Consider the following 13,088-nt stretch of genomic DNA (forward strand, 5'->3'; position numbering starts at 1 on the left):
CTTCCTTAGAGTTCTTAGTGGCTCTATATAAAGACTGAAACCAATTGGAGCATCAAAGAAATCTTGTCGACAGCCAAACATGAACGAGGGGGAAGGGATCAAAAGATGCGTTTGTGATCCTGATAAGTCATTTGCGGTTGGTTTGAAAAGAAATTAACCAGCTGAGAAGTTTTTAAGGATATAATTGCGTCTTTGATGGTAAATAGCAACAAATTCTGCTCATAAATGAGAGGACAAGAAGACACGGAGCGGATATTAATATTTTAATTGTTCCGGTGTCTGTGCTACACTTTGTGAAACTTAAAGGGTGAGTAAATTGGCCTTGTCAATTACTGTATTAAGTGAGTCTGCTACACACTTTTTATTTACTTTCGCTCATCAAGGTTGATAAGTGACCAGTCTGAAGTGAGCTCATTGGACTCTCCAGGAGGGTTTCTTGGCAAAACCATTTCATCAAACTTGCAGTATGTCTGGATAGATGCCATTTTGGAGTAACAAGTTAATAAGAATCCACTGGCGATTGCATAGTTGCTGGAGGTTTTTAACTGATGAGGATGGAATTATACTATCGTAGTAGAACGTGGGCCTTAAATCCATGATGACTTCAATAACTACAGAAACTTCACAGAACTTGGATCACGAGTATGGAGCTATAGATTCTAGTTCATTTTTATATCTGAGTTGAGTGTAGTAGATACTGATTCTGATAGTGAGATTTTGTTTAGGAACAAGTCTTGGAATAATTTACATTTGGACTTAAAATGAGATGGAGTAGGCCAGTTGATGGTTTTGGGTTGCTCTTTATGCTTAAGAAAACCTATGTCATCACCATGGTAACAGAGTTTGGGTTTTATTTTTAAGCAAAAAAATTGATGTCAAGTATGTATTTTTCATGGTTGCTTTCAACATTTATTTGATCTCCGATTCCAAATTTATTTTGAAGAAGTATTAATCAGAGAATAATGGTTTGCAAGACCTTGATGTTAATTTTTGTTGTTTTATGGGCACTATTTTGTTGATCAATTTTGATATGACATTGTTCTAAATGTCAAATGAATTCATTATATCAATGGTTATTGTAGTGAAATTGTAAATGATTATCGAATTAATTAAGTTAAGATATTATTTAAATAAGCAGCTTCTAGCTCATCTAACTCACTATAACTTTCCTAATCAGTCTTCCTCCATGCTGCTCTATCCTTTGACTGAAATGTATTTTACTAATGCAAATCAATATTTGCAGAATATTATCAGGTTGTTACAATTAGGATCTTACGTTTTACTGATAAATATTAACATGCAGATGTCAAATTTAATTTTATAAGTCAAAGTTTTAAAAGGATTATTAGCTGACTGATTTCATTGGTTTTATTGTTTTTCTGTAAAACATAGTCACAAAGACTTAAAACTGAGACATATCTTAAAACACTTTTTAGAGAATAACACAAATTCACATAAAACAACTTTCAAAACAATAAAAAAGGTAAAGTTTTACCAGCAAAAGTCTTGAGGCCACTCTTTGGAATACATGTTACTATAAAACATAAGTTCACCACTTGTGTTTAAGTTGAATAATTATTCAAATGATCAATAATAATTATTCACCACATTCACGGCCCCCGTGGGAGAGACAATATACTCCCTGATGCATTCAGGAGCTGACTGAATGTGATACAGGACTATGCGATGGCGAAAAGTGTCAGGGCTAAAAGATGACAAACGAATCAATGTAACAATCTTTGGTCGTAAACTCAACAACTGTAATGTAATGCGTGTTTTACTGCTCCATTACAATAAAAAGATAAATCAAAAACAAACAAAAATTATTAACTTAAAAGAAATTAACAGAAACCCTAGCCATGACTATTCAAGTAATAGTTCTTACCAGCAGGAGTGCGCGCCCCTTCTTGCACTCCTCCAACATAGCCAGGCAGCAACTTATGACACAGGTCAGGAATAAACATATATAGGAAAACCTAGAAAGAACATAATATATATATATTTTTAATATATTTTAATTTTATAAAGAAATCAAATATGACATAGCATTTGTCAATAGGCATTTGCAGTTGTACAGGATACTGAGTATACATTCATGGAGTGTGCAATGTGTTTTTCAACCACCAACAACTATACCCTCCTCTCCCCCAATAGGCGATTACAATAGTCAGAGTCACACTGGAATAAAAAATTAAAAAATCACCCGATAGGCAGGCAGAGGTTTGACAAGGTATGCGATGCCACTCACCCAATGCCCTCTCTTTGCCCCTCTCTATCATCCACCAAATCTTCCAAGGCATAATACGATATACAAATATCCCAGACCGTATGAAATATCCCTAGGACAGCCCGTGCTGACATAGGTAGCTCGCTCAGCGATCATGTACATTTCCATGGTATTTCTCCATTCCATCAACGTGGGGCCCTCCTCAGAGCCCTAGTTACGGGTTACATCTCTTTTGGTTACCATCAGGGCTAAATTGCTGAACAACAACTGGGCTGGTGGTAGATCTATATCATTGGGGATACCCACCAGGATAAATTTGGGGTCCATAGCGAGGCCTAATGAAAACACATCCATAAGTACCTCTATGATGGCTCTCCAGTAGACCTGTATTTTTGGACAACTCCACACCTTATGGAAAAAGAAGCCCATTGTGGTTTACATCTCAGGCAACACGGATCCGAGGCTCTCCCCATGGCATGGAGCTGTTGCCTATCATAGTACTCAGTGTAAGATTTTAAATTGGATCAGCCAGAGCCGTGCCTTTATTGCTACCTCTCAAGAGTGCATTATAGCCGCCTCCCATTTGTAAATGTAAATGTAAATGTAAATGTACAGGAATTTATATAGCGCAAATCACCGAGCGGTTTCTAAGCGCTTGCTTAGGGAACCCGTCCTGGTATTCCCCTGTGAGATAACCCCGGCAGGGTATCCGCAAGGTGAAAGCCAGGCATCCCGCCGCGAGGGGCCGTTGTGGAGATTAAGCAAGCTATTGCCCAGAGTCGCAGAGTGTGAACCCGTGAATCGAGTAGGCACCCGAGCGAGAATTGTCGAGTCCATGGACATTTTAGGACTCAAGACCCCGCCAAGCCGGGAATTGAACCGTGGTCCCGGGCTGACCTCTGCTTCCAGGTCTCCCTCCTCTAACCAGTGAGCCACACTTCTCCACTTGATATCTTCCATGCCTGCCACCCATTTCTCTTGTAGGCCCTATAGAGAAACTGGTTTATTGTTAATAAGAGTTCTAGTTCCTCCATCAAAAGCTCCTATCGAGAGACGCATGTTCTGGGATTCCCTCTCCTGGGAGCCCCTCAGCTTTCCATGCGTGTGGAAATGCATATCGTCCTCTCACTGGAGCAAGGAGAACAGCATAATGTCGCCGCCTTCCAGGAGATCCCCTATTTCTGAAATTACTATCAGATCCCAGGATCTGAAACCCTTTAGTTTACCAAGTTCAGGAAGCCACTTCCCCACACAAAACGGAGTTTCCCTCATGGGATTGCCCCTCCATCCCATGCATTTTGTGGCACCAGCTCAGGCCCCAATTGCCAGTGCGGTGTCTGGCAGGAGATTGTGGGTACCTCGACCCCCGTTACAGGTAGTGTTGACAGGACTTTGATGCCTATTGGGATTGTTCTAAAATAAACGTGGAATGGTCCGGGCGAAAAGAGCCAGTCGTTGATGTTAATATGATGGGAAGCCCAATATTACGTACGGATGTTGGGTAGGGCAATCCTGCTGTTGTATTGGTTGCGCTGGAACGTGGCTAGGGCTATTCTGGGATGCTTGGCATCCCACAGTAGTGTATGCAGATTTACCTCTATTGCCATGAATATCGCAGAAGAAATGGGGTAGTATGTATGGTGAAGGGAAAAAAGTAGTTTGGGTAATGCTATCATCTTACAGACTGCGCTCGGAGGGTTATGCAATCATTTTAAAGAATGCGCTCTTCCCAGTAGCGTGAGGGGCAGTTTGCGCCATCTGGCCATGTCGTCTCTACAGTTACGCAAAACCCTCCCTAGAATGCGTTCATGACAAATCTTCTGGTGGAGAGATTAGAAATATACCCAGGTATTTGTACCTCAGAGTGGTGAGCGTCAGGTTATTGAGAAGTGGGGGGGGGGGGGGGGGGCGGATCGCTATCTTCTTCTGTGGGAGGTAGCAAAGTGATTTACCACACTTGATACAACATCCGGAATAGCTTTTGTATTAATCCAATATCTGGAGAAGTAGCGGGGTGATTGGGAAGGTCTGGTAATATAAAGTAGATTGTCATCCGTGTACAGGGAGATTTTTTCTTCTGAAGCCATGGACATACGGGTGACCACGGATCCTACATGCCAGTGATTTTATTATAAGAGCAAATAAAACAGGAGGCAGGGGTAACCCTGTTGGGCTCCCCGACCTAACTGGAATTCGAACTACACTACCCCGTTAACTCTCATGGATGCCAATGGCGTATGGTATAGCAGTTGAAACCATTTCCTAAAGCTAGAACCGAAGTTAATTTTTACCAACGTCTGCTCAAGGAAAGGCCAATGTACAGCATTGAACGCTTTTTCAGCGTCGACCATCAGTAAAACATGAGGCTCCCGACAGCCTTGCATTTCACTGATCCAATTATGTGCTTGTCTTAGATTATAGCAAATGGATCTCCCAGGCATAAAGCCCAATTGATCTTGACTTCAGTATCAGGAGGGAAACATGCCGATAGGAGCCACACCGTTCTCTAGGTTTACCCTCTTTATGGATAACAACTATAATTGGCCTTTGCAAATCGAAAGGGAGAGCACCAGGTTAGTTCGCCTCTAAAACATGTCAAGAAGACGAGGGGCCACAAGGTCTGCATATCTCTTACAGAATTCCACTGCAATCACGGTAGACCCAGGGGTTTTGCTGGGTTTCAGTTGCTCTATAGCGTTCCTGACGTCAATGAAATCTCAGCCTCTGGCTTTTCCCAGGACTCAGCATATAGAACTAGAGTGGCGATTGCGTCTAAGTAGGGTGAGGCTTGATGTGTTGGTCGTAGTGGTCTAGAAGTGTACAGATCTTTGTAATATCGTACGAAGGACTCAGCTACTCTATATGAGTGAATCATCTTTCCCTCTGTCCCAACACCCTGTGCACCGATTTGGCATCAAATTATTTTCTTGCCAACCAGGCCAATAGTCTACCCGCCTTATGTCCAGTGTCATATAATTCATGAAGTGTGGCTAGCATTTGGTTTTCGCATATGGTTTTCGCATATTCCTGGGCTAAGGCACCATATTCCTCTTTAAGGAGCATTAGTCGGTTAAGGACCGAGGGTTCTGGCTCTAGGCTCAGGGCTCCTTCGTGCTCCAGCAATTGCGCTTCTGAACGCTCCAACAAGTGGAAGGCCCTCTTCTTCTTCTGAGCCACCAGGTTTTGCGCTCTATCTTGTAGAACTGTTTTATAGGCATTCCAAAATGCAATCTTGTACTTGACTGAGTGCTCGTTTTCTGTAAAATAGAGCTTGGTGTCTACTCTCAGGACGATGTGTCAGTACAATAATTAGGAACAGGATAAAAGGGCGGATAATTACTGACAAAAGAAAAGGAACACTAAATCAGCAAAAACGTGTACGGTACAGTTAGATTTCATAACTTTTTTTATTTTTTATTGTTAAACAATCATATATCAAAAAAAGGGGGGGGGACCAATATATTTTATACATTCATTGTTGTATGGTCTCCGTCCTATTCTATAACAGCATATAGTTATACATATTTGTCGCAATGGTTAACGCAATGGATAACTTATTTACGGTTTACATTCGTGGTGCTGTATAGCATATTACATTAAAATACATGGCTAAAGGTTAGGGTGTTACTACGCGCGTTTCGGCTATTTAGCCTTCATCAGGGAGCCATGATGGGTGTTTCTGGAGTACCCGGAACTTATGGTTATGACGTCCTGCAATTTTAGCACAGATGGGTGATGTGGGTATTGATCAGTTGCCAGTAGAAGAAGATAAGATTCTATATGATAACTGGCTTGGAGACAGTCTGTAGTCGTGCGCGAATTTGTTTGATGGCACTTCAGGATACCTCTATATTAGTATGGTGGGTCCTTCGTTCAGAGCAGTCACTTGGTATTTAGTGGCAGTGATGGCACTAATAGATCGTGCCTGGTGTGGATCACTGGTATGTGAGATAGTGGCCGGTCTTTTCTGCTTGCAGGGTTGGTTGGTGGGGCTGGAGTGGATCACTCGTATATGTGCTGTCAGCCAGTCTGTTCCGTTTGTAAAAGTTGGCTGGTGGAGCAAGAATTCTCCTGTGGTAGCACTGTTTAAGCGGGCCGGTGCGTGTCCCGCTGAGCGGTGTATGTTGTTTAGCGAGTCAGCTGCTAGCTTATAGAAGTGTTGAACGGGCCTTCCGATCATGGGTTTCTGCAGGGGTCTCTGTCCCGGTTTTTCACACCGGGACAGAGACCCCTGCAGAAACCCATGATCGGAAGGCCCGTTCAACACTTCTATAAGCTAGCAGCTGACTCGCTAAACAACATACACCGCTCAGCGGGACACGCACCGGCCCGCTTAAACAGTGCTACCACAGGAGAATTCTTGCTCCACCAGCCAACTTTTACAAACGGAACAGACTGGCTGACAGCACATATACGAGTGATCCACTCCAGCCCCACCAACCAACCCTGCAAGCAGAAAAGACCGGCCACTATCTCACATACCAGTGATCCACACCAGGCACGATCTATTAGTGCCATCACTGCCACTAAATACCAAGTGACTGCTCTGAACGAAGGACCCACCATACTAATATAGAGGTATCCTGAAGTGCCATCAAACAAATTCGCGCACGACTACAGACTGTCTCCAAGCCAGTTATCATATAGAATCTTATCTTCTTCTACTGGCAACTGATCAATACCCACATCACCCATCTGTGCTAAAATTGCAGGACGTCATAACCATAAGTTCCGGGTACTCCAGAAACACCCATCATGGCTCCCTGATGAAGGCTAAATAGCCGAAACGCGCGTAGTAACACCCTAACCTTTAGCCATGTATTTTAATGTAATATGCTATACAGCACCACGAATGTAAACCGTAAATAAGTTATCCATTGCGTTAACCATTGCGACAAATATGTATAACTATATGCTGTTATAGAATAGGACGGAGACCATACAACAATGAATGTATAAAATATATTGGTCCCCCCCCCTTTTTTTGATATATGATTGTTTAACAATAAAAAATAAAAAAAGTTATGAAATCTAACTGTACCGTACACGTTTTTGCTGATTTAGTGTTCCTTTTCTTTTGTCAGTAATTATCCGCCCTTTTATCCTGTTCCTAATTATTGTACTGACACACGGTCACATATCCCGAAATTAGGAACTCTAGTCGGGGATACCCCTTTCCTTTTTTGCACATATACTCTCAGGACGATTGCTACCTCACAATCACGTAGATCCCAGGCATTGAGCGTCTAGCCCAATGCCAGCTTCGAATTCTTGCCTATCAATATCAGATAGACCCCGGGCCAAACACCCAGACCATCATATTGGGCTCCCCTCCCTGGCCAGTGCTAGAATGTAGTCTAAACAGGAGAAATCATGATGAGCTCCAGAAAAATAAGAGTAATTTCTAGCATGTGGGTGTGCTCGCCTCCATAGGCCAGTTAGTCCTAAAGTGGTAGTCAACTTAGCAAGAAGGGTCGAGTGGACATGTGAGGCCTACCGGTCCTATCATGGTCTGACGCCATGATGTTGTTAAATCGCCACCCAAGAGGTGGAGTGTGGACTCTGTTTGTAAAAGTACATTTGCCACCTTTCCAATGTAGACGACTGTAGCTGGGTGGGTGTGTGGACACTGATCAGTGTGACGTCTCGGGGTCCCCATTCTCGTTTTATCCCTGCATAACGGCCCAAAGGGTCAGTCCAGCGCTTTGTACCTGTGAAAGGTGGGTTTTTGCAACAAATCAATATAGCGACTCCCCTAGATTTCCAGGTGTAAACCTGAATGGACTAAAGTCATGTATGCCCCTTGGCCTAAAAGAAGGAGCACAATATTAAGCATAAAGTATTGATAAAAGCAGCATTACTGTCCTCTCAGGTGTAGGGCTTTAGAATCCTGGCCCAGTTTTGATGAAATAAGGGTGTGTCACCTCACCAGAATGACATCTTAAAAATAATTAATGATAATGACATAAATGTGTGTTCTCTTAACACCTTGGCCAGCCTTCACCTTAATAGCCCCGCTCATCATCATCCAAATACCTTCACAGTGCAGTAATAAAATTTAGTAATACCAGGAGCAACTGGAAGGTATGCATTTCTCACCACTGGCCGACTCCAGACAGTAATTGCCAATTCATCTTCTTCCTGCTCAGGGAGTTGGCTTCCATATTCTAACAGGTTCGAACTTCGCCTTCCCTGAGAGCAGTAAGATGACTCAGATCTTTGGGCGGGCAGTGATCTTGAAGCACGCTTGGTGACATACCTCTTAAATGTGTATCCACTGACTAATCCAGGTTTCTCCTAGTAGTTAGAGCAATAAATAGCTGTTTCTTACCCCACCTGGAATGTTTTGTTTCAGGACTTGTATTTATTGTGTTGTCATGCATTGTTAGTGTGCTACTTTCTATTGTATGTATTTATTCATTTAGTGGTTTTTATAGAGAGACATGCATCCATTTCCAAATACTACAAAGTGCTAACATAGTTTGACAAATATATGCATCAAGCAGGTAGAAGGGGTGGACTCCACATGTGGGTGGGGTGGGAACCTAGCTTAATACTGTCCAGCTACTGCCCCTGCTCTACCCCACGTTCAGTTGAAAGCAAATTTCCACATGTTTTCGGAACTGCTTGCGGTTGAATTTCACCTATGGATTTGGGTTTATGGCATCAATTAGTATAGAATCTTGACGGTTACATGATTTATAAAGCATACAGTTGCTATAGTTCTCTATTTGGCATATAGTGGAAACCTCTTATGCAGATATTTAAGGCCTTCGCTCCAGAAGGCCTTGTGAACCCCACAGAGGGTTTAAATTGCTCTTTGCACCCACGGGGAGATAGCGGAGCACTTTTAGGTAGGTTTATGTGCTTGTGTTTACAAATGTGCAAACATGTTCTGGCTGCCATGCATTGTAGTTACTGTATCCTGTTATATTAATCTGCAGCCATATATATTTGATGCTGTAATTGTTATGGCGAGCCATAATGAGCTCTTATCAGCTCCACCTGGGGCTGGTTGAGAGTCATGCGAGGATCCAATACTATACGAAGAGCTGCTGGTCATCATCCTTGACCAGTGTTTTAACTAGGATATTGAGCATGGGTTCGCAGTATAAAAGTATCCCTAGATTTCTAACTTTCAATTACATATAGGTAGGCAATCATTTGAAAGTATTTACAGAAGGGATTTTTTTTAGTGGTGGGGAGGCGTTCCAAATATATATTTTTAAGTTATCAGAGTTTATTCCACATTAAAGAAAGCCAGCTAAGTATATCACACACTACTGTCACTGGATACAAACACTAGATCTAAGGCAGACCAGGAATGTGTCTTATATGTCACACATACAAGGAGCAACAAGGAGGTAAAAGAACAAACAGATGCTACAGGAGTAGGGAAGTGATGGCGAATAGGAGATTCTCTGCTGCAAACTTTACTTGTACCCTCCTCTTTGTCTCCCACCAGAATGATGATTAAAATCCATATTTTACAATTCCAAGCCAATATTTTATTCTTAGTCTCTGAGTGGTTCGGTGTTATGTAAGAAGCCTAGCTTGGCTTTTTAGCGAAAAGTACTTTGCATTATAGGACCTGTATTAGAGCTTTAACCATCATACACAACATCATACATAGCTGGCATTTGCACTTCAGGTGCGGATTATGAATTCTGACAGCATATTGCGGTAGAACCCACTCCCAAAACAACAGACATACCCTACAGGCTAGGCTAGTTCTGCACATACAATGACCTGTGTAGATGAGTAAGCTCATAAAATGCAGTTTTCTCTTTGAAAGATTATTGCCAGCTGAGTAATTAAGTTGTAATTCCCACTGAAGCACTTACCTGAAATGTAACCCACACAAAATAGATGTTTGCGGCTCTCCAGTTCAGAAGTGGAGTCCTGTTCCAGATGTCGGAGAGATGGGACGCTCTGGTGTAGACATCCATGACGGGGCGGGTCACAGAACACTGGAACTGGTCACAGGACATGATGAAGAAGTACACGATGAGAGGGGCGAACATCAGCAGGAAGAGGACGCTTGCCAAGGAGAACCAGTCCACCTCCCTGCAAACATGAGAGCCAGGAGGTTACTGTACTATTCCAAACAGGTCATCCGCCTCTTTACAGAATGACAACAACTGAAGAACCAAAAGAAAGTCTGTATAATAAAATTGCAACTACTGTTTTATTTACTCCTGGAGACTCCAACACAAACGGTGCAGCAGCAATTTTACTCTCTGATTTATTATTCCTGATGTAGCTGCTCACCCACAAGAACAGAATATAGAACGCTGTCAATTCCTCCAGATTTTCTCACAGTACTGAACAGATCCAGGTGGACCTGGGGGTGCTCTTTAATATTTATACATATAGTTATTTACAGTGTAGCCATTAGGCGCACCCATGATGTCGTTTGTGTAATGTATGGTGTGTTTCCTCTTTTTGATTGCTCTTGGCGTATGAGCATCATGAAAATATGTCAACTCGGAAACAGAGGCAATCCTTGAATTTCGTGTACTGATGCGGATATCAACATGAAGGCTTAAGAACGAGGTCTGGACTGTTAGTTGGTGTAGGGGTCTTTTCCACAAGAGTATTATGTTTAAAAGCAACACATCTAGAGATAATATAACATTACCAGATCTGATATGTTCAAAACCTGTTTCACCTTCACAATGCAGCTGTCTGCAAGAAATATTGTCACTAATTCTTAAAATAAACTTCTCATCAATGTCACAGCCCCACACAACAGTTGATAAATGCTCTTGGTACATCGCAGCAGGTTCCTGCAAGAGTGCTGTCCCCAAAACACTGCTGTGAGTTGCCTTGGAACGGACCCAAGTCTGACAAATTCGGCAGTACTAAGAGGTGCTATCTTTGTATTCTCGTAAGTCGCTGAAGTGGCCTCTTTATCCTCGGTTGCAGAGGAGCTGGAGCCCTCTACAGGGACTACAAAGTAAGATTCGTGGGATGCCTCTGGTTCCCCTCCTTGACAACAGCTCCAAATGTTCCAACATTCTTGCCAGCACTTGGGACCCCTATACCAGTGCTTGGGCTGGAGGCAACAAAGATGGCAGACTTCCTACAGTGTGGCTGGCTCTGCTCCCCACATCCCATTTTTATTAAGAAATAACTTTTATAATGTACACAAGGCTGAGAATCTAAACTCCACAAGGGTCTCTTCAACAGAAAATAAAGAAAGTGTAGGATGTTTTGCTGTAGATAAACATGTTCTGCATATACACTCCAGTCCACTGTCAGGTCCGGAACCAATGACATGTTCTCTGAGACCGTTAACCGATTGGCCCAGGATAGTACTTGTGATGCTTTAGTGACATGACATTAGAGTGGCCTGGGATCTGATGGAGAGTGTGGGTTGGTTGTTGTGGGATAAAAGCGGATACGAAGTGTTATACTTGACCTGTGTCCCGAATAGGGCATGCACCGAGGTACCTCCAGTGAACTGACTTATTGATGCGCCGCCCAGCCTCTGGGATGTGGGCCGATCGGCTGTGTACTGTATTATTATTGCACTGTATGATGGGGACTGTTGGTGTACGGGTTGGTTTGTTGGATGTTTTTCTTCCTGACTCTGCAATACAAATATATTTCAAAACAAAATAAAAAATGTTCTCTGAGACCGTTGAAGTCAGTCTTCCAGAAGTTTGTCCAACTTACAAAAGAACTCTGTAATGGATCAACTTCCGCATAGGACTTGACTTCAAGTAGTGTTGACTCAGCTTTCTCAATCAGATCATATTAAGAATGAGTATGGGGGAATCATATTATGAAGAAATAGAGCCCTTCCAATATTGCCTAAATGCATTGGGTGTGTAACTTCTACTAGTCTCCGGTGCACTAGCAGTCAACCTGTTTGGCATGTGAGACATCCAAGTGCAAGAAGATCATACGCTAACTACACAAGCATTGTGCAGAGCTTGGGTTTGCCCAGACTGGACTTCCAGTCGCCACCTGCCGCCTCTTTCTTCAGGCCCCTCCAACCGCGAGAGACTCCTGCACCGGAATGCGACCCAAAAGATCCCGCTGCACCCGATCCCCACAGCCCGAGGAGTAGTGGACCAAGGGTGTCCCTGGGTGTCTGAGGATCTCATGGTCCCCCAGTCCCAGCTTGCAACCTTTGTGACCAGACCGTTCTCCCACTGAAGTGAATGGGACACCCGACGCTGTGACACCCGGACACCCCACAGCCTCTTGAGTTGCCTTTTGGTGTGGCCTTGGACAACGTCCCATACTCACCTAAGACCAGAAAAACACTCTTGTAAGTTCCCGATTGTAATACATGTTTTTCTTCATAGTATAACATTACCAATCCAGAAAATCCACTTTTGAAAACTGTAAAAATTCATAATTTGAAGAGTACTTACCCGATGATCTTGGTATCTAAATTTATCTAAAAGTATGTGTTATTTTTTATAAATTGGTGCTGGATTTCTTTATTTAGTGTGTTCTCATTTACTGCCTTTGAGTGTGTGAATAAATGCTTAGCATTGATATTGAATTGAATTGAATTGAATACACATTTATATTGCGCATGGCTACCCGGAGGCATCCCAACGCATTCAGACCAACATCGCAGTTCATCATTCAAGGGAAAAGGAAGGTCTTCAACAATTTCCTAAAGGTGCGATCATTCGATTCGAGCCAGATAGCATCGGGGAGCTGATTCCAAAATTTCGCTGCATGAAATGAAAAACGACGTCCACCCATACGTGTCCGTTATACCCTAGGGACTGTCAACAGTTTTTTGTGGTTCGATCTTAAAGGCCGAATGCTCTTGTACTGATGGACCATAGGACGTAGCAGAGCAGGACCGTTATCAGTAATAGAACTGTGGGCC

General features: G+C 42.8%; 1 protein-coding gene across 2 annotated transcripts in view; it reads right to left on the bottom strand.

Moving 5' to 3' along the window:
- Positions 1-13,088, bottom strand: part of LOC144826004 (7-dehydrocholesterol reductase-like) — an 84,175-nt gene that overhangs the window by 15,221 nt on the left and 55,866 nt on the right. For both annotated transcript variants that reach the window (XM_078684240.1, XM_078684241.1), the window contains exons 3-4: positions 10,072-10,294; positions 1,886-1,976 (exon numbers count right to left, since the gene is read on the bottom strand). In XM_078684240.1, coding sequence (XP_078540366.1) covers positions 1,886-1,976; positions 10,072-10,294 — 314 coding nt within the window. The remainder of the gene's footprint in view (positions 1-1,885; positions 1,977-10,071; positions 10,295-13,088) is intronic.

This window comes from Lissotriton helveticus, chromosome 3_2 (assembly GCF_964261635.1).
Source record: "Lissotriton helveticus chromosome 3_2, aLisHel1.1, whole genome shotgun sequence".
Classification (NCBI taxonomy): Eukaryota; Metazoa; Chordata; class Amphibia; order Caudata; family Salamandridae; genus Lissotriton; species Lissotriton helveticus.